Below are 23,907 nucleotides of genomic sequence, written 5' to 3' on the forward strand. Positions count from 1 at the left end.
ACCTGCAGGGCTGGCTTTTGTCAGCCAATGGCCAGTAGCTCACATCTGCTGTGGCACTCCTGGGTGGAAAGAGGCGATTGGCTTGAGGATCGGAGGATGCCCCTGACCTTTACAGACTCATATTTGGAGTTGAGTTAGTGCCATCCTGGCTGCATGTTTCTAATGTTTTGTCCAGCGCCTGCCTGAGTGTGTGTGTGTGTGTGTGTGTCTGTGGCATTCATGCCCAACGCTCTCCAACTTAATGTCTCTGTTTTCTTCCTGTTTTTTAGCTCCACAACCAACCCATAGAGGTAAAAAGTCACTGTCTGTCTGTCTGTGTCTGTCTAAGTGTATGTGTGTCTGTCTGTGTTTAAGTGTGTGCGTGTCTGTCTGTCTGTTTCTGGCTGTCTGTCTGAGTGTATGTGTCTGCGTCAGTGTGTGTGTGTGACATTCATGCCCGATGCTCTCCCACTGAATGTCTGTTTTCTTCCTTTTCTTTAGCACGACCAACCCATACAGGTAAAAAAAATTCTCGCTGTTAATCCAAGACTTCAAGCAGACCTGCAGGGCTGGCCTTTGTCCACCAGGGGCCGGTAGCTCACATCCGCTGTGTCGCTCCTGGGTGGAAAGAGGCGATTGGCTTGGGTATCGGTGGACACCCGCTGACCTTTACAGACTCCTATTTGGAGTTGAGTTAGTGCCATCCTAGCTGCCTGTTTGTAATATTTTGTCCAGCGACTGCCTGCCTGAGTGTGTGTGTGTCTGTGTGACATTCATGCCCGACCCTCTCCAACTCAATGTCTTTGTTTTCTTCCTGTTCTTTAGCACGGCTAACCCAAAAAGGTAAAAAAAAAATCACTGTGTGTGTGTCTTTGTGTGTGTGTGTGGGTATCAAAGTGTGTGTTTGTGATGCGTGTCGTCAGTGTGTGTGACTCGTTTGTTTGTGTGTGTTGTGTTGCATTCATGCCCGACCCTCTCCAACTCAATGTCTGTTTTCTTCCCGTTCTTTAGCACGGCCAACCCATAAAGGTAAAAAAAAATCACTGTGTGTGTCTCTCTGTGTGTGTGCGTGGGTATCAAAGTGTGTGTTTGTGATGTGTGTCGTCAGTGTGTGTGAATTGTTTGTTTGTGTGTGTTGTGTGACATTCATGCCTGACCCTCTCCAACTCAATGTCTCTGTTTTCTTCCTGTTCTTTAGCACGGACAACCCATACAGGTAAAAAAAAATCACTGTGTGTGTCTCTCTGTGTGCGTGCGTGGGTATCAATGTGTGTGTTTGTGATGTGTGTCGTCAGTGTGTGTGAATCGTTTGTTTGTGTGTGTTGTGTGACATTCATGCCCGATGCTCTCCCACTGAATGTCTGTTTTCTTCCTTTTCTTTAGCACGACCAACCCATACAGGTAAAAAAAATTCTCGCTGTTAATCCAAGACCTGCCGGTAGCTCATATCCTCTGGAGAAAAAACTGTCAATTCTTTAAATAACTGTTGATATTAATCGTCGATTTGACAAAAGAAAATAAATAAAAACGAATAGCAGCAGGCCTAGCGATAAACAATAATGAGTGGGATTGCATATTCCACGAGTATGTTTACACACTCCCAATTCGGAGTTGAGTTAGTGACATCCTGGCTGTTTACTAATATGTTGTCCAGCGACTGCCTGCCTAAGTGTGTGTGTGTCTGTGTGACAACCATGAACGACGCTCTCTAACTGAATATTTCTTCCTGTACTTTAGCTCCACCACCAACCCATACAGGTAAAAAATAAACCTCACTGTTAATCCAAGATTTCAGATACACTCCAAAAATGCTGATGTCTTTTGTCCTCTTGTACCCAAGAATACAGAAATTACTGCAATTTTCAGAATACAAATGTGTTACCCAATAAAGCCCTCGAAAACAATGGCTGCTTTTCAGAAAATACTACACATCAAAAGCCTTTTAAGGGGTCGTTTCTAACAATGATGCTTTCATTATTCATACCAGTTGCACACTTCCATTAACTGTAAAGGTCTTTAAATGTGCAGTCTGCTATTTGAAAACATGGGTTTTCATTTTAAAACACAACACTCGCACTGCCTTGGTCATTTCAACTCGGCAGCTTCCCTCAGGGTTTCAAGCGTCTTACTGGATGCCAAGAGTGTCAGTCATCAGAGGGAAGCAGCTGGTTGGTTACTGGCAGGGAAAGCCAGCCCTAAAGGGGTGGGGAAGGTTCTCCAGGTGAAATGACCATGAAAGGGCAATCTGAAAGCAAGACTTGCAAACAGAGGTTTGTTTAACCAAGGGTAGTACCAGATATCATGTTTATCACAACCACTAGAACCGTTTTATTAGCCCTGTGAGAACTGTCAATTTAAATATAGCTCTGATTAATTAGATTAAAAAGAAAATGTTAGAAAAGGCTTATTTTTCTTTTCTGTTCCTTTTGTTTTCAAGCAGATGAAAACCCGCGGTTTGTAATCCCAGTGAAAAATAAACAGCGGTCCGTGTGCTTTGAGATCACTGCTCCATCCGACGGTGTCATTCTGCAGCTGGTCAGTGATGCAGACTCAGGTGAGAATCTACAGAGAAGTACAGGGGACAGGAACTGCACTCAAAGTTGCCAAAGTTAACCGTAGCCAATCTTTTTAAGTGCAGCACAGAAACCAGGACCAGAGGAAGCACAGTTGGAAATTAAGTGGAGACAGAATGGCCTCCTCTCATTCATTATTTTTTTTTAAATGTAGTTTCTGTGTCTAATCTTTCGTTTTGCTTTATCATTAATTCAGGAATCACAATCAACGGAGAGCTGGGAGAGGCTGGGAAAAGTGCATTCCAAAAGATAGGAATTGTTTACAAAGATCTGTACGAAATAGAGTTTAACACACAAGGACTCTCCCTGGTCAATAAAACTGATAATTCCATTCAAACACTGAGCTGGAGCCCTATGAACATCGTGTTGGACAGGTGAGGACGTGAATGCGTCACACTAAGGGGTTGGCTTGACTTAAACCCAGTCAGGATTTCTATAGAGCATTTTACAGCACTCAGGAATCACACTGGATTGCATCCCAGGATTACCCCTAAAGGGCTAAACAGATGATGTCATCCGCACGATGTAATAGATTATGTATTATCCGTTAATGATGCTGACATCAGCATAAGACCTGTCCTTACCTCTTGACTACAGAGCTTGCTCTTCAGACTGACGGTAAGAATTGTCTTTGAACCGTATGTTTTGTGGTTCATGTCTAGCCCTTGCCTTTCCATTCAGTTCAAAGGTCTGAGACGCCAGTTCATTACAGTGGGTTTCCCCAGTGCTGAAAAACACTCTAACAGATCCAGCTGTGGCTTATCCCGGCGGGGTGTCACTCGATCAAATCAACAACTTGGTTTCTTAGAAGCTTCTTCAAAAATAAATTGCTAAGGAGTTGAGTGTCTGATATCCACTCCCCCTTTCGCTCCAGCCTCTCTCTATCCTCTTCAAACGGGAGGACCACTGAAGTGACTCTGGGGAGCACGGTCATTGAGGTTTTACTGCATCGTTCAAGACAAGACTTTCTGTGGCTCAAAATAAAACTGAATGATTTCTCTGCAGGAAGCACTGGGCTGCTGGGTATGTATTAGGAAGCACGGTTGTTTTTATTTAATTGCCTCCGGGGGGCAACGACGGGGATACAGTGCCAAGGTTTTAAAGGTTGTCCATGCAAGGGATCCTGAGTGACACATCCGCTAAAGGCACTCCACGTGGAGTACAGGATGCACCTTATAGCCTGGAGGTCGCCGGTTTGAGTCCAGGCTATTCCACTGACAACCGTGGATGGGAGCTCCCAAGGGGCGGCTCACAATTGGCTAAGCGTCGCCCGGGTGGGGAGGGCTTAGGTCAGCCAGGGTGTCCTCGGCTCACCGCACACCAGCAACCCCTGTGGCTGGCCGGGCACCTGCGGGCTTGCCTGTAAGAGATCCAGAGCTGCACTCAACACTGCAATCCCAGTACATAGGCAGGTACAGTAAGTCACTCTTACATGTTTGGTTATATATTTTTTTTTTTTACAGGTCGGTTTTCTAGACAGTTGTCTGTAAAAGAAGGTAAAATTGGCAGTAAAGTCTTGATTGAAGTATATGGGCACGATGTGACTGTGACCAGGTAAACAGATTGTTAATGGGTCTTGCTTTATAGAAACACAGTGTGTGTTCACAATCGGTGCATGTACTGTACTGCTGACTCTGTTCCATTCTGTTTTCCAGGGATTTCACAATCGATTACGGAACGCTGTCTAAAGACAGAGTCTCTTGCTGGGTTGTCCCAGACGGTGGACGAGGAGCAATCGAAGGCTCTTACAGCGACTACGTTGTCCAGACTTTGTTTCAAAAACCATAAAAGCCTTTCAATGCTTACTGTTTTGATGACTGGCTGACAAACCAATAAAAGACAAATCTGTATACTCTTTGAATGCGTCCTGTCACTTGAAACACGATGCACTGTGACTGTCAAGGGAGCGAAATCAATAAAGAAGAGCTGTTCATTTTAAACTCTGTGTTGCTTTACGTAGCTCTATTAGCATTTTATCGAGCAGGACAGGGAGGCTTCATGGTACTGAGTTGATATGGTGTAAAGCAGACATACACAGCATGTAAACATGTATACATACATGCACTGCACTGTGGGTTTGTTTTACAGTCCACACTTCGTAAATATGTTCATGTATAGTGTAAGGAGCATGGGTCAGAGCTACCCAGAACACCGGCTGTCAGGCACGTTTCTGTAAAATAACAAGTGGAGTTTGATGCTACAGAGATATTTTGTCTGTCTCCTTCATGTTGACACTTATCCAGTTAGCAAGTCCATACAATATATATCTTTATTTAATTTATATGTTGAAGAGTCTACACTATCCTGTGGTCCTCTGTTTCATTTCTCCATTTAGTAGCTTATGTATATATTTGTGGGGGTCGGCATGCAACTTCGGGGGTGTCAATGCTACCGATGTGTGATGAGCTTTGATTCTGCATTCCATGTGCAGGTTACATTTGAGTGTAGACTCGTCTGAGGGATATTGGTACGTACTGTACGCCTATGATAGCTGCTTGGCACGGTATTGTTAACAGTCCATTGTCGTGTAGTATACCAATTCTGCGCATTCACGCGTGGCTCTTGTGCATTTCTGCTATATTAGTATTATTATTATTATTTATTTCTTAGCAGACGCCCTTATCCAGGGCGACTTACAATTGTTACAAGATATGACATTATTTTTACATACAATTACCCATTTATACAGTTGGGTTTTTACTGGAGCAATCTAGGTAAAGTACCTTGCTCAAGGGTACAACAGCAGCGTCCCCCACTGGGGATTGAACCCACAACCCTCTGGTCAAGAGTCCAGAGCCCTAACCACTACTCCACACTGCTGCCCAGGTGAATGCGCAGGTGGTTTTGCGAGGCACAGACACATTTGCGACTTTAGCAAAAATACTGCTATTTTCCAACTTCGCGCAACTGTTTTGTGCCGTGTTGGAAAATCTCAATTTTTGTGCAGAAAGCACTTATTTTTTTAAAGTCACAAATTTTGCGAGGCGATTGCGGATCGCTTGGAATAACTTATTGTGTTTGTTGAGTGGTTAAGGTTTCGCAATACCGCCTTTTAAAAAAAAAAAAAAAAAAAAAAAAGTCTATTAATTTATTTCATGTTCCGATTGCCCCCACACCCCCACGGAGACGAGCGTCCGGCTGAACAGTTTCCAAATGTTGGCGAGTATGCTGTAGATATAAACATAACTCAAATTCAAACTTTATTTTCATGCAGTTCCGTTTCCAAGTTGCCATGCAGTTTACTGTAGTACGACCAAAATATCAATGCGAATTTAAACTACGATACGTTAAGTTGTGTTTACCTCTCTCGCTGTATCTCTCGTTGTTGTTTCTCTCTTTACCTCCTCAACACTTCCGTTTCATATCTAAACCGCCACTTTAACTAAAACCATTCAGAGAAAAAAAAAAAAACAGCTCGTCGAGCACGCCAGTACAAAGCAGAGCGACACAACTGGCGCCATTTCAGGACATTGCATTTGAAAGCACGACGCCAGTAAGAGCCAAGATGGCGAACTTCGTCATCCAGTTTCATAACCGCCTCTTCTCAACGCGATCCCGCCCTTCGACAGTGAGACCAGCCAATCAGTCTCGCAGGACGGATTTAGAGTGTTTCTGCAGCCAATAATACGCGACGGTTCCAACTAGGCACGCCCAGTTGGTCGTGACGCTAAGTTTCATTTCAGGACATATTAAAATAAGCTTTCTGTGTTTATGTTGGAGAGAGAGAGGGTAGGAGGTGTCGCTGCTGGTTTATCACCTGCCGTTTTATTTAGGTTGGGTTAAAATGTTTCCTAATGATTTATGATTTTTGTTCGTTTATTACCTGCACTAGGTTCTGAAACAAGTAGTCCATTTTTCGTTTTATTTACTCGGTGTGCAGCGTGCCCACCGTAGCTATTACGACAAGTTGAACTTGTCATCGTGTTTTTTTTTTTGTTTTTGTTTTTTACTGAGATGACAAACGCGTTTTAAGTTCTAGTATGTTTTCTGCAGGATTGTGAAAGACGAACGTTACTCCTTGCAAAGTAAAGACTGTTGTAAGTTTTCATTCTTTTATCACACGAGAAGAAATGCTGGTTTTATATTAATGTCAATTCTCCAGTTAATACATAACACATTAAAATCAAACAGGATTCCGCTACGCGAGTCTCAAACCAGTGAAGATGGACGTCAGCGTCTCCGTGTCGTTCCTTCAAGACGAGCTCGCCTCTACCATCGAGCACGCAGTGAAAGCGGCTGTAGACACCGTCTTGTGCCAAATCACAAAAGTTGTCGGCGGCAAATTCACTGAATTCCGAATGGAAATGGCTGGAAAGGAGAAAGAGAATGAAAGTCTGAAGCTGAGATTGGAAATATCAGAGAGCGAGTTGAAAGCAGTGCGGGAATGCATGAACGCTGCAGATGCAGACATCAAACAACCTCTCAGAAACATGAACCCCGACTGCAATGAACAAGACTTTCAGAGGAACGAGAACCAGGGATTATTTCAAGGTAAGATTGATCTTTTTGGTGGTGTTGCTTGGTCAACCAACTCTTTAAATAACTTTAGTCAATTTTAGTGTCTCAAATCTTTCTTAAGACACTTTTTAAAGCGCTTATTATGAGTGCTGTTAATAACTCGACTCCTGTCCTAATATTATAACAGTCTAGTTAATTCTCCAGATGATAAGAAAGTACAGGTATGTGTTTCTATACCCCATCTGGTCTAATTACGATTTCAATGGGTGTAATACAAACGTACTAATCTATATCGGTAAACCTGTCTAATTAGGACTTGAATGGTTATCCTTCTGGTGAAGTGACATATTGAATGCAGTAAACTGTGGCGAGTAAGTTAAACAAACCATATTGCAGAGGGTTAGGCTAATGATTTGTGAGTTTTTATCTCAATGTACAGCAGCAAATTGGGTTTTCATGCGACCTTGTCGTATATGTTTTGGTTCCTGATGCCGATGGTGGTGGACACAACACACTGCAACAATACTCCTGTATTTTTAAACAGGGCAATACCTGTATGTTTACTGCACTTTGTGCCTTAAGGTGTGATACCATCTGGGAGCGTTAACTGCGCTGTGTCTTTCTAACTGTGAATTGGCTAATCTGACAAAACCCAAGCATTCACAATAATAAAGTTACAGAAACACAGATTCAAGTTCACTGATTCAGTAATACAGTCTCTTTGTCAGGACTCGACTCTAAACAGGTCCTCACCCTCGCACAGCCACACAGGCTTGTTTACTCAGGACTTTTATACCAACCTTCTCACAGTAAATCACACACAGCTGTCTCAGGTTAGCTGATCACTTAAACTATCAGCTCTTTACCTGTTTAAGGCATTCTGGGAAATGTAAAGAGTGTATTGACTTGGTTGTGTTATTAGAGGACGCTCACTGTATTCCTTAACTGTTTCCCCAGCTGTTGTGGGGTTTGTTCCAGTGAGGATACTTTTTTTTTCAATTGTTCCAATGACATCTCTCAGTATAATTCTGACAAGGGGCTGGCTTTGTAGAGGAACCTGGCTAGTAATTAAGTTATAATTTTGTACAATTTTCTTTCACACAGATACCAAAGAGAGCCATGCTATCCCTAAATCTGAAGCACAGGAGGGGCCAAGGATAGAAGCAGCTTACACACAAGAGGAGTCCTTTGACCAGGAGTGGTGTGCAAGTCTAAAGCAGGTTACAGAGCTGACATGTGTTAAAGATGAAGAGGTCCCTCGACTGGAATGTGTTCCTATTAAAGAGGAATTCACAGAACAGGAATGTGTCCCCATCGCAGAGGAAGTTCCTGCTGAAAATAATGTCTGTACACTTGAGGAGAACAACAAGCTGGGATCCAGCCTGTGTGATGATTGTCCACCTGAATGTGAACTGGGATTTAGAGGTAATTATACAAAACAAGAAACACTGAGCTGCCATTAATCTTGCAGAAACTGGTAACTAAACTAGAAGTTTGCTGAATAAGGATGTGCCGAATATTAATGTTATATCTGTACCTGTAACAGATATCACCTTTTTTTCTAATAACTAATAAAGACAGATCATTTTGCATTCATATCCTTCTCTGTCCTCTGACTAATGCTTTTTTAAATTGCAGTTGGTCTGCTGTAATGTCTGTCAAGTCTAAAGGGAGAATAATTCAGCCAATCACAATTTAAAGGGAGAATAATTCAGCCAATCACAGCTTAAAGGGAGAGTAATTCAGCCAATCGACTTTGCGGGGGTTGGAACAATTGTAAAGATTTGTGGTGTTGTGAAGACAGCAGCATTGCTTATCTGTGCTCTTTTTTTTTTTTTCATCATTAATATTTTTAACCTAGGGAAACAACACATTGCTGCATTTGAGTTGCACATTTTGGAAAGAAGCTACGTGTTGACTTGTTGCATAAACATTGAAATAATTGTAGATACTAAAATAACCCACAAGAAGCAAGTGCATTTTAAATAGACTTTTGATGCATCATGCCCAAAGTCCTAATTAAACTTAATTACACACAAAAGTAAAAGAAAGCCTCCAAATAATTTAAATGTCAAATTAAATGTTTTAATGCAATGTGGACACATCAGAGTAAAAATTAGTGCCAGGAATCTATTATTATTATTATTATTATTATTATTATTTATTTCTTAGTAGACGCCCTTATCCAGGGCGACTTACAATCGCAAGCAAATACATTCAAGTAATACAATAAGAGCAAGAAATACAATATTTTTTGTTCAAGTGTGACAAACCACAATTCAATAATACAGCAGATAATAGTGATAGTTACATCAGGATATGATTAAGTACAAAATACTTTCGGTTTTAGCCCTCCCAAATCCGTTTGAGCTTCACATAACGAATAGGAATATGACGTCCGTGAATACAGATAAAGGACCCTCTGCATGCCCTAAGTCCATCATATTTTGGCCATTCTACCTCAATTTAAGCTAGGGAGGCTGCCCAGCCACTATGTCAATGGCTTGCAACATAACTATCCTTGCTGCTGTGACCCTGCTAGATGTGCACCCACTATCATGTCTGTTTTGAATGCTGTTAGACCTTTGCCTTTCCTTGTTTCTGGTAGACTGTTTGCAGTTGTGCTGCTCCCTCAGCTTTACAGTGGTGCTGGGATCACATGACTCATCACTGGGTGATGCCAAATCCAGTCGGGTTGCTAAGTGTCACCAGAAGAAACATTTCAATATAGTAAACCTGATCTTATACTGATAATAAAAGGAGGCTGGCATGAACAGGAGTGATATTAAGCGGGTTTGACTGTATTCTCATCAGAGTTCACTCTAGGAGTTGGTCATGAGGGTTTATGTCTAGGAATGCTGTACAATAAAATTTGTCTTGTCTCTTTTTTTTCTCTAGCTGCTAAAGGAAATCTCTCAGGAGGGAGTCCATTTCCCCGTGCTGAGTGTGGGAAGAGTTTCAGTCGTTTATCACGGCTTAAAATCCACCAGCACAGTCACACAGGAGAGAAACCTCATCAGTGTTCTGAGTGTGGGAAGAGTTTCAGTCGTTTATCACAGCTTATAATCCACCAGCGCATTCACAAAGGAGAGAAACCTCATCACTGCACTGAGTGTGGGAAGAGTTTCAGTCATTTATCACAGCTTAAAATCCACCAGCGCATTCACAAAGGAGAGAAACCTTATCACTGTTCTGAATGTCGGAAGAGATTCACGCAGTTACAAAATCTTAAAACACACCAGCGTGTTCACACAGGAGTGAAACCTTACCACTGCACTGAGTGTGGGAAGAGATTCACACAGTTCGGAAATCTTCAATCGCACCAGCGCATTCACACAGGAGAGAAACCTCATCAGTGTTCTGAGTGTAGGAAGAGTTTCAGTCGTTTATCGCACCTTAAAGTCCACCAGCGCATTCACACAGGAGAGAAACCTCATCACTGTCCTGAATGTAGGATGAGTTTCACCTATCTAAATTCCTTGAAAGTCCACCAGCGGACTCACCTAAAAGAAAAATATCTTCTCAATGTACTGACTGTTTGAAGAGTTTACGTTAGTTAACAAACCTTAAAAGACGCCATGAAATGCTGTGACACGGGTGGCGGTGACGTCAGACCAGAAACACAAACCAAAACAAGGACTGGCGGGGCAAACTGAGAGACTATGGCACCCAATACTTTATTTAAATAAACACAAATAAAAGGTTGGCGTTGGCCAATCAAGTAAACAGCAACAAATAGTGTCGTGCTCATTAAAAACCAACACGTCTAGCTATTGTTATCTTTTTAATAATTTTACCTCCTGTCTCCACTCTTGTTCTCCACTCTGCAGGTCTCTTTATATTCTGGACGAGGGGTTAAGTAGCTGTTAATTATCTTATTACCCCTCGGCCAGAGTCTGCACGAGATTAGTAAGGATGCGTGACTGTCAGCTAGTTAAATAATCAGTAGCTGATCAGTCACGCATCCTCACAAGGTTTTTAAAATACAAACAACAACAGATAATGACGGCAGCTTTTCATCCACGCCGCAAACAATAATAATAATTCAATAAATCATAACAAAATTGTGATGGGGTGCAGCCTATTTTGTGGTGGTTCTGTGTTTTTTGTATTGTTTAGAGTGGATGTGAGTGAGTTTGGGGTGTGGTTCAGTGAGTATGTGTGGAATGTGCCTGGGCTAATGAGGTGCGAATTGCCCAATTAGCCCAGGCACCTATATAAAAGGGAGTGGTTGGGTATGTTAGTAGGTGAGTGTTTGTAACAGAGAGAGAGAGAGAGAGTGAGAGAGTGAGAGTTTTTTGGGGTTTGTTTAAAGCCTGTTTTTGTGTTTGTCTTTTTGGTTGGCCATCGTGCCTTTTTATTTGTGTTTTGTTAGTTAAAATATTTTGGTTTCACTGCACTTTCTGTCTCTTGAGTCTTCCCTCTGCCGCTGTCCTGCCACAAAAATATACAAAGGGGAGTGACAGTCTGCCACAAATGCACACATGAGTTCAGTCAGTTACTGGGTTTTGAAGGACACAAGAGAATTCACAGAACTTCAGCCACTTGATCTAAACACCAGGAGATCTGACTAAAATATTTACTGAAAACAAAATAATTCATTTGCTTGATAAATAGTCTTGCTCCAGATCATTTCAGATAGATTGTAATTGCTTCTGCAAGATTCTACTTGTGTCTCATGCATTAGGATTTTTATATGTAACTCCTCACATGTGACCAAGTCTCCAGCTCTTTCAAGTCAGTGCTAAGATTTGGTCAGTTCTGAGCTTCACACCTCAAACAGTTTTGTTGTTGACAGGCTCTGACTGCGATATATCGCCCCCCGATATACAATTTCACAACCGTTTTGTATACCTTGAAAATGTCCCCTCTTGGAATTCGAATTCAAATAATGAATTTTGTTTTCAGTGTTTCATTTTAGCTCGCATCTAGGCAACGCAAAAAAGGGATCACTGTTTTAAATTGTAGTGTACAACTCCCTGCGCAAATCACCTCCATATTCTGCTTTACAAAAAATAATTTAAAATAATTTTTCCTTAACCTGAAATATTCCCTTTATATGTTTTCCTTGTGTGAAATGAATCCAAAATAAATAAAGAAAAAATTTCTTGAAAAACCTTGTACACGATATACCATTCTTTTTTAAATGCAGGAAAGGCTGTGTTGCACTGAGGATGTGTTGCCTGTTCCCTTCATGCATTCTTGTTAAAATGCCGAAAGAGAAACTCTAAATAACCAGTTAATAAATATAACAAGGAGCTGAATTGAGTGTGGTGTTGTTGTTGAAATACATCTGTATATTTAAATAAATGATGATTGCATTTCCTCAGAGGAAAATGATACTGTTTGGCTGCACAGTGGTTGATGACAGCACTGTGGAAGCCTGACACACATGAAGCTTGTCCATGGGGAGAGAGCTTCTGAAGACAGGTTCGGATGGAGGAGTATGTGTTTCATTGCCTTGGTGTCTGCACTGATAGAAGCAGGGCTTGAAGTTTCCGGTTTTAACCGACAATAACCAAAAACAGCACCCCCCGAAGACCGATTTAGAAAATTCAGTTTATTTTTTTTAAGCTGATGAACGTGGGTTAAATGATGTCGATTATGCACACCACTCTCTTCCCAGATAAAGAAAACGTCTTTCAGAAGGCGGACAGTGTGCAAAGACATTGCTTCTATTTCACCATTCATCAATTATATGGAACTGCGTAATACGCTAGGAACGTCAATGTGTCATTTGCTTAGCAACAGGTTTAATGACCACGAACCTAAACAAACCAGCAACATGGCCTCATTTTTTTAAACAGTTATTGAGAATAACTAATGCGACTAATGTATGTTAAAACGTTTTTCTGGTGTACAATTATTATTATAGCGACATAAATATGGAACCTTAATCAGGTATCCAGTGTGTTTATTATTTATTTCTTAGCAGACGCCCTTATCCAGGGCGACTTACAAGATATCACATTATTTTTACATACAATTACCCATTTATACAGTTGGGTTTTTACTGGAGCAATCTAGGTAAAGTACCTTGCTCAAGGGTACAACAGCAGTGTCCCCCACTGGGGATTGAACCCACAACCCTCCGGTCAAGAGTCCAGAGCCCTAACCACTACTCCACACTGCTGCCCTTAGGGAAAAATGTAAAGAACTTGTAGGCTGAGATTAATTACTGCAGTACACTATAGTCGTACGATGGGGTGGTATGATAGATATGCGGGCGGTAATGGGTGTACAGTGAAATGTGTTACTTGTCACAATTCGAAGACTCAAAATGCATCTCGAGTTCTACTTTGCTGGAATACTAATGTGGCCATCCTCGCTTCAACACATTGAGTTAATGTTAGTATATGTATCAACACATCCAATGTATCACTGAAACTGAAAATCGATGTGTTTGAGTTATTTTTAATAACCGAAAATAACTGATGTTGCGAGACTGATTGGCTGGCCTCCCTGTCGAAACCAAAGGCGGGATCCTGGTGAGAGGAAGCGGTTATGAAACTGGATACTAGAGTCTGCCATGTTGGCTCCTACAGCGCTACGTTTTAGGCGAGCTTACACTGTGCTGGATCCGAAATGGCTCCGGTTTCGACTTGTTCTGTTCAGTAATGTGCGGGCTCTCTAGGATTTGTAATTCCACAGGCTGATGCCCCGCGTGTGAGCGTCGTTGTGTTTGGATGATGCTGTAACATTGGATGATTTCTTAACGGGTTGGGCTGTTTGTTTCCTTTTTTCTAAACTGAATTGTCTGAGATAAAGATGCTGTTTATGTGAAACGCAGGACCTGAAAGCAAAGAAGGAGGCTGTGTGGTCCAGTGGTTAAAGAAAAGGGCTTGTAACCAGGAGGTCCCCGGTTCAAATCCCGCCTCAGCCACTGACTCATTGTGTGACCCTGAGCAAGCCACTTAACCTCCTTGTGCTCTGTCTTTCGGGTGAGACGTAGTTGTAAGTGACTCTGCAGCTGATGCATAGTTCACACACCCTAGTCTCTGTAAGTCGCCTTGGATAAAGGCGACTACTAAATAAACAAATAATAAAAAGAAAGAAACGCCTACGAGAGAGAGGTAAACAAAACCGAATTCACTTTGATTTTACAGTACAGTACATAGGGCAGCAGTGTGGAGTAGTGGTTAGGGCTCTGGACTCTTGACCGGAGGGTTGTGGTTTCAATCCCCAGTGGGGGACACTGCTGTTGTACCCTTGAGCAAGGTACTTTACCTAGATTGCTCCAGTAAAAACCCAACTGTATAAATGGGTAATTGTATGTAAGATAATGTGATATCTGTATAATGTGATATCTTGTAACAATTGTAAGTCGCTCTGGATAACGGCGTCTGCTAAGAAATATATAATAATAATAATAAATAATTTCAAAACAGAAACACAAAAACAAACACGTTTTATTACACTAACATCCACAGGACAGCACTATAGTAACCATCACAGGTGTGCCGTGTAGAGTTAATAGCAGACCGCATGGAATTTAGAACCAACCAATCGGCAATCGGAATTCAGAAGCGGGCATCAGGGATTTTAAAAACAAACAAACAGATCAACTGGATTTTCAAGTATAACAGAATGCCGGTTTAAGCGTATTTGTCGGAATTATACATGTGCACTAAATGCAGTAAGTTATTTACCAATTTGTTTTGGGCTTGCTTCCTTCATCCTCTGTGTCAGTAAGTGTAGGTGATTATATTGTGTTAAAGCATCTGTGTGTTCATTATAATCTGTCATGAAGGAAGCACGGAGCCTTTTAACCATTCTGCTCCCGTGCGTCTTCAGGTAAAGGTTAACACAGTGTAAAACAGTGGGATATGCAGCACTGTGAACAGTGCCGCCTTCACAGTATTAACATTTATTAACCCATGTATCAACCCTTATTTTAATCGCCATAGGAATGTCAATGTTTTGTGCAGTGAGCAAACTGCATTCCTATCTTTGCCAGCTGTGCGCTTGTCATACAGTAGGATCTTCTGTAGCTGGAACATCTGCAGATGGAGATGGTAATAAAAGTAATCCACATGGGGTCGTATCAGTCTGTAACACAGCTGCAGAATTGCTTGTCAATAATCTTGACATAAAACTGCTGTTTGTACTCCATGACTTGGCGATGCAGCAGCTGGGGATGAAGTTTCACACTGGAACTTGACAGGTGACTCCTCTACAGGTACTGTCATGTGACTCTACGCCTCAGTCTCTAATGGAATGGCATTGTGAATCGCCTCATCATCAGAAGCCCATGGTTTTTGATACTCTGAATCTGCTTTGCTCATTATATGTCTCTCTGTTGCTGCCAACACTGTGCATCAGCGCAACAAGTGCTCAGTACTTAATTGGATTGATTAAGTGCTTAGCAGAAGCTAAATTGTTCCAATGAATTAATTTAGGGTACAGTTGGAACAAAAACCAGGAGGGACACCGGTCCCCCAGGACCAGGATTGGACACCCCTGAACTACAGCTTTACATTTGAACTGTAACGTTACTTTGAACTGCTGTACAAAAACTTGATCTTACAATAAAAAGAAAAACAACAATTATTCTCATTTGCTTTATTGTCCACAAACAATATAGCTGTGAAGGTAATACACAGAAACAGCAGATATATTTGTTTTAATTGCAGTGCTGCAGAAGGAATATTCTTAACAAAAGACCTGCATGCACATACTATATATTTATAAAGAAACAACAATATTGTATTCCTTATTGGTCGCCTTGCTATAGCAATATAACGCATCCCAACTCTCTTCAAACACAGCCTAGTGTACAGATTTACCTTCCAAAAATTATTTTGACAAGAGAGGTAAATTGGTAGGTTAGGTTGAGGGGGATCAATAATCCAGTCGCTTATCCACCAGCCACAAACACGCATTGCCAGTGAATGGATTGAACTGTAGTTTTTTTTCTTATTGAAACCCTGCCAGTGTAATATGTGTCTGGGGAATATCGGGTTTGGCAGAGAGGGGGTTAAATTCCTCCCTGTCAGAATACATGTGGGAATGTGGCTGGGGCTTTAACCCTTTGCGGTCCATTTATTTGTCGCGTCAGGTCCAATTTATTTTCACACGCGCAGTTTATTTTAGACGCTCTGTTTAAAAGTATTTTTTTTCACAGTAAAACAGGTTTAAAAGGCACTGCATATCAACAGGACACTCAGTACTGCATCTCCAGCCCCGCCCCACCCCTTGTTCGCTGTATTTTTCACATACCTCTTCATAGTCGTTTTATCACCAAACTCCTCAATAATGTGATCCAAGTCATTATTTTATTACTAGAACATCTCAAAAAAGCTCTGCAAATGTCTGTGATATTCTCCGAGCGCTGGATGCAGAAGCAGCTATCTTGTTTGTTTATGTCCGTGTTATCTATGTGGTGTCGGGTCTATCAGTATTCATGAGATACGCCCCCTTTTTTTCAGCTTCTCTCGGCTCCTATCGGTCTCACTTGGCCATTGAATGGTTTTCTTGGCTTTTTCCGGAGAAAAAACGACTAGAGACCTGTTTTTTGCGTCTTTTTGATGACGGAAAGGGAAAATTGCGATGTTGGACCTAAGACCGCAAAGGGTTAATTGAATAACTGATGATTTAAAAAGGCAGTTAGGATCCTTTGTGATAGAGAAGGAGTTAGAGGCGAGTGTTTGTGTTTTAAGTGGAGCTTAATTATTCACAACCACTGTGCCCCCAGACAGTACCATTATCCTTTGAGGAAAGGCATATCAACATTCATGTAATCTAAAAATATATTTCAACACCACCACACTCAATTCAGTTCCTTGATATATTTATTAATCTGGTTAATTGGTTTTCTCTTGCAGCATTTTAATGAGAATGCAGGAAGGGAACAGGCAACACATCCTCAGAGCAACTGCAGTGCAGCAGAGCCTTTCCTGCATTTAAAAAGGAGGGTACCTTGTGTGCAAGGCTTTTCAAGAAGTTTTTTCTTGATAAGGTTCCTCTCCTGTGTGAACGAGCTGATGGATTTTAAGACTTTGGAACAGCGAGAAACTCCTCCCACACTCTGTGCAGTGATAAGGTTTCTCTCCGGTGTGAATGCGGAGGTGTGATTGAAGATTTCCTAACTGTGTGAATCTCTTCTCACACTCAGTGCAGTGATAAGGTTTCTCTCCTGTGTGAATGCGCTGATGGATTTTAAGACTTTGTGACCGTGTGAAACTCCTCCCACACTCAGTGCAGTGATAAGGTTTCTCGCCTGTGTGAACACGCTGGTGGATTTTAAGCCGTGATAAATGACTGAATCTCTTCCCACAATCAGCACAGGACAATGGAACCCCTCCTGTGTGATTGCCTTTAGCAGCTAGATAAAAAAAGAGAAGAGACAAAGGTTATTGTACAGCATTCTTACACATTCACTCTTCTGCAGGGCTTCCCCTCATAATCATGAACTCCAAACGTTTTTCAGAGGGATGCTCTCCCTAAGGACCAGGTGTTTTCCAGTGGGATGCTCTCCCAAAGGACCAGGTGTTTTCCAGTGGGATGCTCTCCCTAAGGACCAGGTGTTTTCCAGTGGGATGCTCTCCCTAAGGACCAGGTGTTTTCCAGTGGGATGCTCTCCCTAAGGACCAGGTGTTTTCCAGTGGGATGCTCTCCCAAAGGACCAGGTGTTTTCCAGTGGGATGCTCTCCCAAAGGACCAGGTGTTTTCCAGTGGGATGCTCTCCCAAAGGACCAGGTGTTTTCCAGTGGGATGCTCTCCCAAAGGACCAGGTGTTTTCCAGTGGGATGCTCTCCCTAAGGACCAGGTGTTTTTCAGTGGGATGCTCTCCCTAAGGACCAGGTGTTTTTTTGCTGTATTTGCCTCTTCCTATAAAAATTCACCAAAAAATCTATTTTTTTCCTTTTTTACACTAATCTTGGAATTGGTGTCCTTTTTTTTCATAACACTCTGGGGAACATTATAAAGAACTTCAGAAAACCTTTTATCAACACAATATGTGTTTTGTTTCGTTTTTCTTCCACCAAGTATTATTCCATGACCTGGGGGACCTTCCAATACTTCCTAAAAGTTTTTTTGAAAAATATGTACATTTGGGCAAAATTACAAAAGATACTGTGTCACCCGAGTGATTGCAGTGCTATAACAAATGTTTATTCTCAGGGTCTTTATAAGCAATAATGGACACTACTCTCGATTATTTTAAAATAAATATTTATAAATAAAATACACAGTGACACACAGAGAAAACATATGTTACTTTCATTTTAAATTAAAAAAACATTCGTTTTTACAGTTTTGCATGTACATACACCTGTTTACACACTAGTTTCTTTTGAAATGTTTATTTTACATTGAAATGTTTATTATTATTATTATTATTTGTTTATTTAGCAGACGCCTTTATCCAAGGCGACTTACAGAGGCTAGGGTGTGTGAACTATGCATCAGCTGCAGAGTCACTTACAACAACGTCTCACCCGAAAGACAGAGCACAAGGAGGTGAAGTGACTTGCTCAGGGTCACACAATGAGTCAGTGGCTGAGGTGGGATTTGAACCGGGGACCTCCTGGTTACAAGCCCTTTTCTTTAGCCGCTGGACCACACAGTAGTGATTTATATGTGACAAGTTATAAAATAAACCCTTTTATGTTTAATTGTTAATTTTAATACGGCATTTTGGCTGTGCAGATGTCTGATATGATGTGCCTGAATAAAACTTTTGCATTGTATCAGATAGTTGTCTTATCAATCCTGATTGTTTTTGCATTTCTACACAAGAGACAGGAATGGACCTGGGAGAGAAATTTCACCTGTGAAAAAAACAAATTGCAATCCCCATGTGTGACTGCATTGCTGCCCTCAGCTTTACTCACATGCTGTGCTGCTCGTGGACGGCATCGCTCCTTCCTCCTTTCCATCTGCAGCACTTTCCTGAGGGGGGTGATGTTTCCCCTGAATGGACCCCAGCAGAGTGCCCTCTTCTCCAACACTAGAACCAGTGTCTTCAGAGACAGGCTGATTGGGTTTCACGCAGGAGAGTTCAGGTGGGGACTCATCACAATGGCTAGATTCCATCTTAACTATATTCACAGGATTATTGACTTTATTTTCTTTATAAACTTCCTCTGTGATGTGATCACACTCCAGTTCCACATCCTCCTTTTTAATGTGCACAGGTTCAAGTTCAGGAACGTCTTTACTGTCAATAATTGTCAGGTCTGTGATCTCCATTATTCTTCCACACCACTCCTGATCAGAGATTTCCTCTTTTGTGTAAACTGCTTCTATCACTGGCCCCTCCTCTGCTTCACTGAAAGCATGTCTCTCTTCAGGATCTGTGTGAAACAAACGTGCACAGGTTTTTAACTCTTCCCTTCCTGCACAGGCTTTTCAGAATTCTACTGATAAACACACCAGGGTGACTACAAGCTGACCTCATTCTAGGGGGGGGGGGGGGGGGGGATTGCTCAACCCAATAAGAAAATCACAGACATTGATGCCAGAGAGAGACTCGTACACATCCGGATTTCAAGTGTGTCCCCAACGATTACCAGGAAAGTCACAGTTTGCCCAGGAGCAGTGGTCAGACATTGCTAATTTCTGAAGTGTTCGGGGATGCCTGCAAACTTGGGGTTAATTATAAAATTACAATTACCATTCCAATTCCAGCAGAATTCTTTGCTGAAATTCCAATTGCAATTAAATGCTATTTTGTTCAACGACAATTATGAGGCAGTAATTACACTTTTACACTATAAAGTAATTAAAAACTACTCCACGCATGAACATGTTTACTCCATGTATGTTAAATAACTGAGCAACAATCACAGTTACATACAGAAACTAGCTTTAAATCACCTCTCAAGACCCACCTGTTTTCTCTGCTATTAGCTGCTGTGTTATTATTATTATTATTATTATTATTATTATTATTATTATTATTATTATGCATGCACTAGAAGACTAGCTCTACCTCCGCTACGCTCCCCTGCCTCCAGAGCCCGCTCCTTCTCCACCCTTGCTCCGCAGTGGTGGAATGACCTTCCTACAGATGTCAGGACTGCCCAGTCCCTGACCACATTCCGGCGCCTCCTTAAGACTCACCTCTTCAGACAGCACCTGTAGAACTCCTCTGTTTGTATCCTGGGACACTATCACCCTTCATGTAAATGTGCTTTATTTTGCTCTTATCTGCCCCCTATTTTACTGCATTTAATCCTGTACTTCAGAATACTGTAATCTGCCAAGTGTTTAACCTGTAGTACTTTGTATTTAATCATATCCTGATGTAACTATCACTATTTAATCATATCCTGATGTAACTATCACTATTATCTACTGTATTATTGAATTGTGTTTTGTCACACTTGTACTTTGCTTGAACAAAAGTTATTGTATTTCTTGCTCTTATTGTATTACTTGTATTGTAACACTTGAAATGTATTTGCTTACGATTGTAAGTCGCCCTGGATAAGGGTGTCTGCTAAGAAATAAATAATAATAATAATAATAATAATAATAATATTAGTTAAATTTAGCAGACGCCTTTATCCAAGGCGACTTACAGAGACTAGGGTGTGTGAACTATGCATCAGCTGCAGAGTCACTTACAACTACGTCTCGCCCGAAAGAGGGAGCACAAGGAGGTGAAGTGACTCGCTCAGGGTCACACAATGAGTCAGTGGCTGAGGTGGGATTTGAACCGGGGGACCTCCTGGTTACAAGCCCTTTTCTTTAACCACTGGACCACACAGCCTCCTTTGTTGCTACTATTTCATGTATTATGCATTTCCCTGTATTTAAAGTATTATGGATTTTCTTCTTGTTACTGCATCTTGTAAAGCGCTTTGTGATGGTGGTCCACTATGAAAGGCGCTATATAAAATAAAGATTGATCGATTTTATTTCAAACGGGGTCACTAACAGTGGTGAAAATACTATTGAAAAGAATAATGATCGTGTGACAGATAAATGCGTAATTGAACTGTAATTCGATCAATTACATGGTCTCATTACAGCTGAATTACAATTACACAGGGGTGTAAACTTTGCAATGACATTGTAATTGCTTTACACATTGGACAAGTGCCGTTGTAATTTGACCCCAGGTCTGTGTTCAGGGTCTATATTTGATACAATGTGATAAAGGTATCTTCAAAGCAGAGAAAGCAAACCTATTACTTTGAAATAGACATTACACAATAATTGAAAGACATATGTACATTTTTTTTTTTGGAGATAGTTTTTAAATCTAATAATTTAAACTTACATTTAACTCTGGTGAATAATCCCTGGTTCTCGTTCCTCTGAAAGTCGTGTTCATTGCAGTCGGGGTTCATGTTTCTGAGAGGTTGTTTAATGTCTGCATCTGCAGCGTTCATGCATTCCCGCACTGCTTTCAACTCGCTCTCTGATATTTCCAATCTCAGCTTCAGACTTTCATTCTCTTTCTCCTTTCCAGCCATTTCCATTCGGAATTCAGTGAATTTGCCGCCGACAACTTTTGTGATTTGGCACAAGACGGTGTCTACAGCCGCTTTCACTGCGTGCTCGATGGTAGAGGCGAGCTCGTCTTGAAAGAACGACACGGAGACACTGAAGTCCATCTTCACAGAATTCCCATTCATATATAATAATATAAAAATGAAGATATAGCGCCTTTCATAGTAGCCCACAATCACAACGCGTTTTTACAGAGGCAGGCTGTGAACTGCACATTATACGCAGAGTCACTTACAATAGGACACTGATTAACATTTTATCCGCAGACTGCCAAAAAAAACCACTCAAACAAAACAGGCTCGTCTTAAGGAGCAACTTTAGTTTTTCAGTATCCTGCCGAATTTAACTTCTCAGTAGATATGGCTGACACGCTGCACTCAGTCCGATCTTGAATTAAACAGAAAAGCGACTCATTGCTTCAGAACTCCATGCAGGCAATACATGAGCAACAAAGTGATACATTACTTCAAAAAATAATAATAAAAAAACCACTTTAATCCGCGTAAAAAACAGATAACCGAATGCCTTAAAATATCTCTCTTCAGCGTGAACAAAGACAACATGTTTCTTTCCTCCCTTCCCTAAAATGATAGCGTCACCAGTAGTAGGCGTGTCTGGTTGGAACCGTCGCGTGTTATTGGCTCTTACCGCAGTGTTCGAGGCTGATTGGCTGTCCTGCCTGTCGAAGCCAAGGGCGGGATCTTGAGAAGACGAGGATGAAACTGGATACCGGTGTTCGCCATGTTTTATTATACAAGCTTACACTGTGTTAGGCTGTGTTTTGTGATCTGTGGCCCGAGGCATGCAGAGTGCTGTCCCGAGGACAGTGAGCCTTGTGTCCTGTGCTGTCCCGAGGACAGTGAGTCTTGTGTCCTGTGCTGTCCTGGCTGTGCTGAGTCTTGTGTCCTGTGCTGTCCCGAGGACAGTGAGTCTTGTGTCCTGTGCTGTCCTGACGAGTCTAGTGTCCTGTGCTGTCCTGGCTGTGCTGAGTCTCGTGTCCTGTGCTGTCCTGGCTGTGCTGAGTCTTGTGTCCTGTGCTGTCCTGGCTGTGCTGAGTCTTGTGTCCTGTGCTGTCCTGGCTGTACTGAGTCTTGTGTCCTGTGCTGTCCTGACTGTGCTGAGTCTTGTGCCCTGTGCTGTCCTGGCTGTGCTGAGTCTTGTGTCCTGTGCTGTCCTGGCTGTGCTGAGTCTTGTGTCCTGTGCTGTCCTGGCTGTGCTGAGTCTTGTGTCCTGTGCTGTCCTGGCTGTGCTGAGTCTTGTGTCCTGTGCTGTCCTGGCTGTGCTGAGTCTTGTGTCCTGTGCTGTCCTGACTGTGCTGAGTCTTGTGTCCTGTGCTGTCCTGGCTGTGCTGAGTCTCGTGTCCTATGCTGTCCTGGCTGTGCTGAGTCTTGTGTCCTGTGCTGTCCTGGCTGTGCTGAGTCTTGTGTCCTGTGCTGTCCTGGCTGTGCTGAGTCTCATGTCCTATGCTGTCCTGGCTGTGCTGAGTCTTGTGTCCTGTGCTGTCCTGGCTGTGCTGAGTCTCATGTCCTATGCTGTCCTGGCTGTGCTGAGTCTTGTGTCCTGTGCTGTCCTGACTGTGCTGAGTCTTGTGTCCTGTGCTGTCCTGGCTGTGCTGAGTCTCGTGTCCTATGCTGTCCTGGCTGTGCTGAGTCTTGTGTCCTGTGCTGTCCTGGCTGTGCTGAGTCTTGTGTCCTGTGCTGTCCTGGCTGTGCTGAGTCTCGTGTCCTATGCTGTCCTGAGTCTTGTGTCCTGTGCTGTCCTGGCTGTGCTGAGTCTCATATCCTATGCTGTCCTGGCTGTGCTGAGTCTTGTGTCCTGTGCTGTCCTGACTGTGCTGAGTCTTGTGTCCTGTGCTGTCCTGAGTCTCATGTCCTATGCTGTCCTGGCTGTGCTGAGTCTTGTGTCCTGTGGCAGTGCCCTGTCTGTCTGTCTGTCTCTCTCTCGTCTGGTGTAGGTTATGCAGACTTTGTTAGAGTCCTGACTCAAATCCATATCTTAGAACAGATACTTTTATTACTATGACTGAATTTAATTTTTGTTAATTAGGCAATTAATCATCAATTTACTCATACACTAACAATCATACACAGCTATAAACAATATCATTTGAAATTGGAGTTGGAAACTTTAAACACGGTGCTGAAAAGTAAACTCATGATTATTATTATTATTATTATTATTATTATTATTATTATTTATTAGCAGACGCCCTTATCCAGGGCGACTTACAATTGTTACAAGATATCACATTATTCTTACATACAATTACCCATTTATACAGTTGGGTTTTTACTGGAGCAATCTAGGTAAAGTACCTTGCTCAAGGGTACAGCAGCAGTGTCCCCCACCTGGGATTGAACCCACGACCCTTCGGTCAAGAGTCCAGAGCCCTGACCACTACTCCACACTGCTGCCCGTTGAGAAACGGAGA

At 42.1% G+C, this 23,907-nt stretch overlaps 3 protein-coding genes across 19 annotated transcripts in view; 2 read left to right on the forward strand and 1 right to left on the reverse strand.

The window, feature by feature from the left end:
• LOC117967260 (inter-alpha-trypsin inhibitor heavy chain H3-like) overlaps positions 1 to 4,409 on the forward strand; it is a 28,076-nt gene extending 23,667 nt beyond the window's left edge. For 9 of the 17 annotated variants that reach the window (XM_059017593.1, XM_059017600.1, XM_059017604.1 and 6 more), the window contains 12 exons: positions 270 to 290; positions 481 to 498; positions 805 to 822; positions 991 to 1,008; positions 1,178 to 1,195; positions 1,363 to 1,380; positions 1,717 to 1,737; positions 2,417 to 2,533; positions 2,749 to 2,926; positions 3,427 to 3,575; positions 4,016 to 4,106; positions 4,208 to 4,409. In XM_059017593.1, coding sequence (XP_058873576.1) covers positions 270 to 290; positions 481 to 498; positions 805 to 822; positions 991 to 1,008; positions 1,178 to 1,195; positions 1,363 to 1,380; positions 1,717 to 1,737; positions 2,417 to 2,533; positions 2,749 to 2,926; positions 3,427 to 3,575; positions 4,016 to 4,106; positions 4,208 to 4,340 — 800 coding nt within the window. In that variant the 3' untranslated portion in view covers positions 4,341 to 4,409. The remainder of the gene's footprint in view (positions 1 to 269; positions 291 to 480; positions 499 to 804; positions 823 to 990; positions 1,009 to 1,177; positions 1,196 to 1,362; positions 1,381 to 1,716; positions 1,738 to 2,416; positions 2,534 to 2,748; positions 2,927 to 3,426; positions 3,576 to 4,015; positions 4,107 to 4,207) is intronic. The other 8 variants (XM_059017596.1, XM_059017601.1, XM_059017605.1 and 5 more) reach the window with 5 other exon arrangements.
• A 1,820-nt stretch (positions 4,410 to 6,229) lies between these two features.
• Positions 6,230 to 12,313, forward strand: LOC131724804 (zinc finger protein 391-like). Its single transcript, XM_059017625.1, has 3 exons — positions 6,230 to 7,043; positions 8,115 to 8,435; positions 9,909 to 12,313. Exons 1-3 carry the CDS (start codon positions 6,716 to 6,718, stop codon positions 10,550 to 10,552), a joined length of 1,293 nt encoding a protein of 430 aa, XP_058873608.1. The 5' UTR covers positions 6,230 to 6,715; the 3' UTR covers positions 10,553 to 12,313.
• A 1,465-nt stretch (positions 12,314 to 13,778) lies between these two features.
• LOC117971217 (zinc finger protein 239-like) lies at positions 13,779 to 22,305 on the reverse strand. The gene is made up of 3 exons (XM_059017627.1): positions 21,244 to 22,305; positions 18,848 to 19,309; positions 13,779 to 17,334 (listed from the first exon to the last, which is right to left on the reverse strand). Exons 1-3 carry the CDS (start codon positions 21,599 to 21,601, stop codon positions 16,946 to 16,948), a joined length of 1,209 nt encoding a protein of 402 aa, XP_058873610.1. The 5' UTR covers positions 21,602 to 22,305; the 3' UTR covers positions 13,779 to 16,945.
• Between the last annotated feature and the right edge of the window lie 1,602 nt (positions 22,306 to 23,907).

Source organism: Acipenser ruthenus, chromosome 57, assembly GCF_902713425.1.
Source record: "Acipenser ruthenus chromosome 57, fAciRut3.2 maternal haplotype, whole genome shotgun sequence".
Lineage (NCBI taxonomy): Eukaryota > Metazoa > Chordata > Actinopteri > Acipenseriformes > Acipenseridae > Acipenser > Acipenser ruthenus.

Bases quoted from the DNA above. Each gene is read 5' to 3' on its own strand.
- LOC131724804 (XM_059017625.1), top strand. From the start codon at position 6,716: ATGGACGTCAGCGTCTCCGTGTCGTTCCTTCAAGACGAGCTCGCCTCT. The intron at 7,044-8,114 runs GTAAGATTGATC...TCTTTCACACAG, and splicing joins GAACCAGGGATTATTTCAAG to ATACCAAAGAGAGCCATGCT. The intron at 8,436-9,908 runs GTAATTATACAA...TTTTTTCTCTAG, and splicing joins ATGTGAACTGGGATTTAGAG to CTGCTAAAGGAAATCTCTCA.
- LOC117971217 (XM_059017627.1), bottom strand. From the start codon at position 21,601: ATGAATGGGAATTCTGTGAAGATGGACTTCAGTGTCTCCGTGTCGTTC. The intron at 19,310-21,243 runs GTAAGTTTAAAT...TGTTTCACACAG, and splicing joins ATTATTCACCAGAGTTAAAT to ATCCTGAAGAGAGACATGCT. The intron at 17,335-18,847 runs GTGAGTAAAGCT...TTTTTTATCTAG, and splicing joins GTCCACGAGCAGCACAGCAT to CTGCTAAAGGCAATCACACA.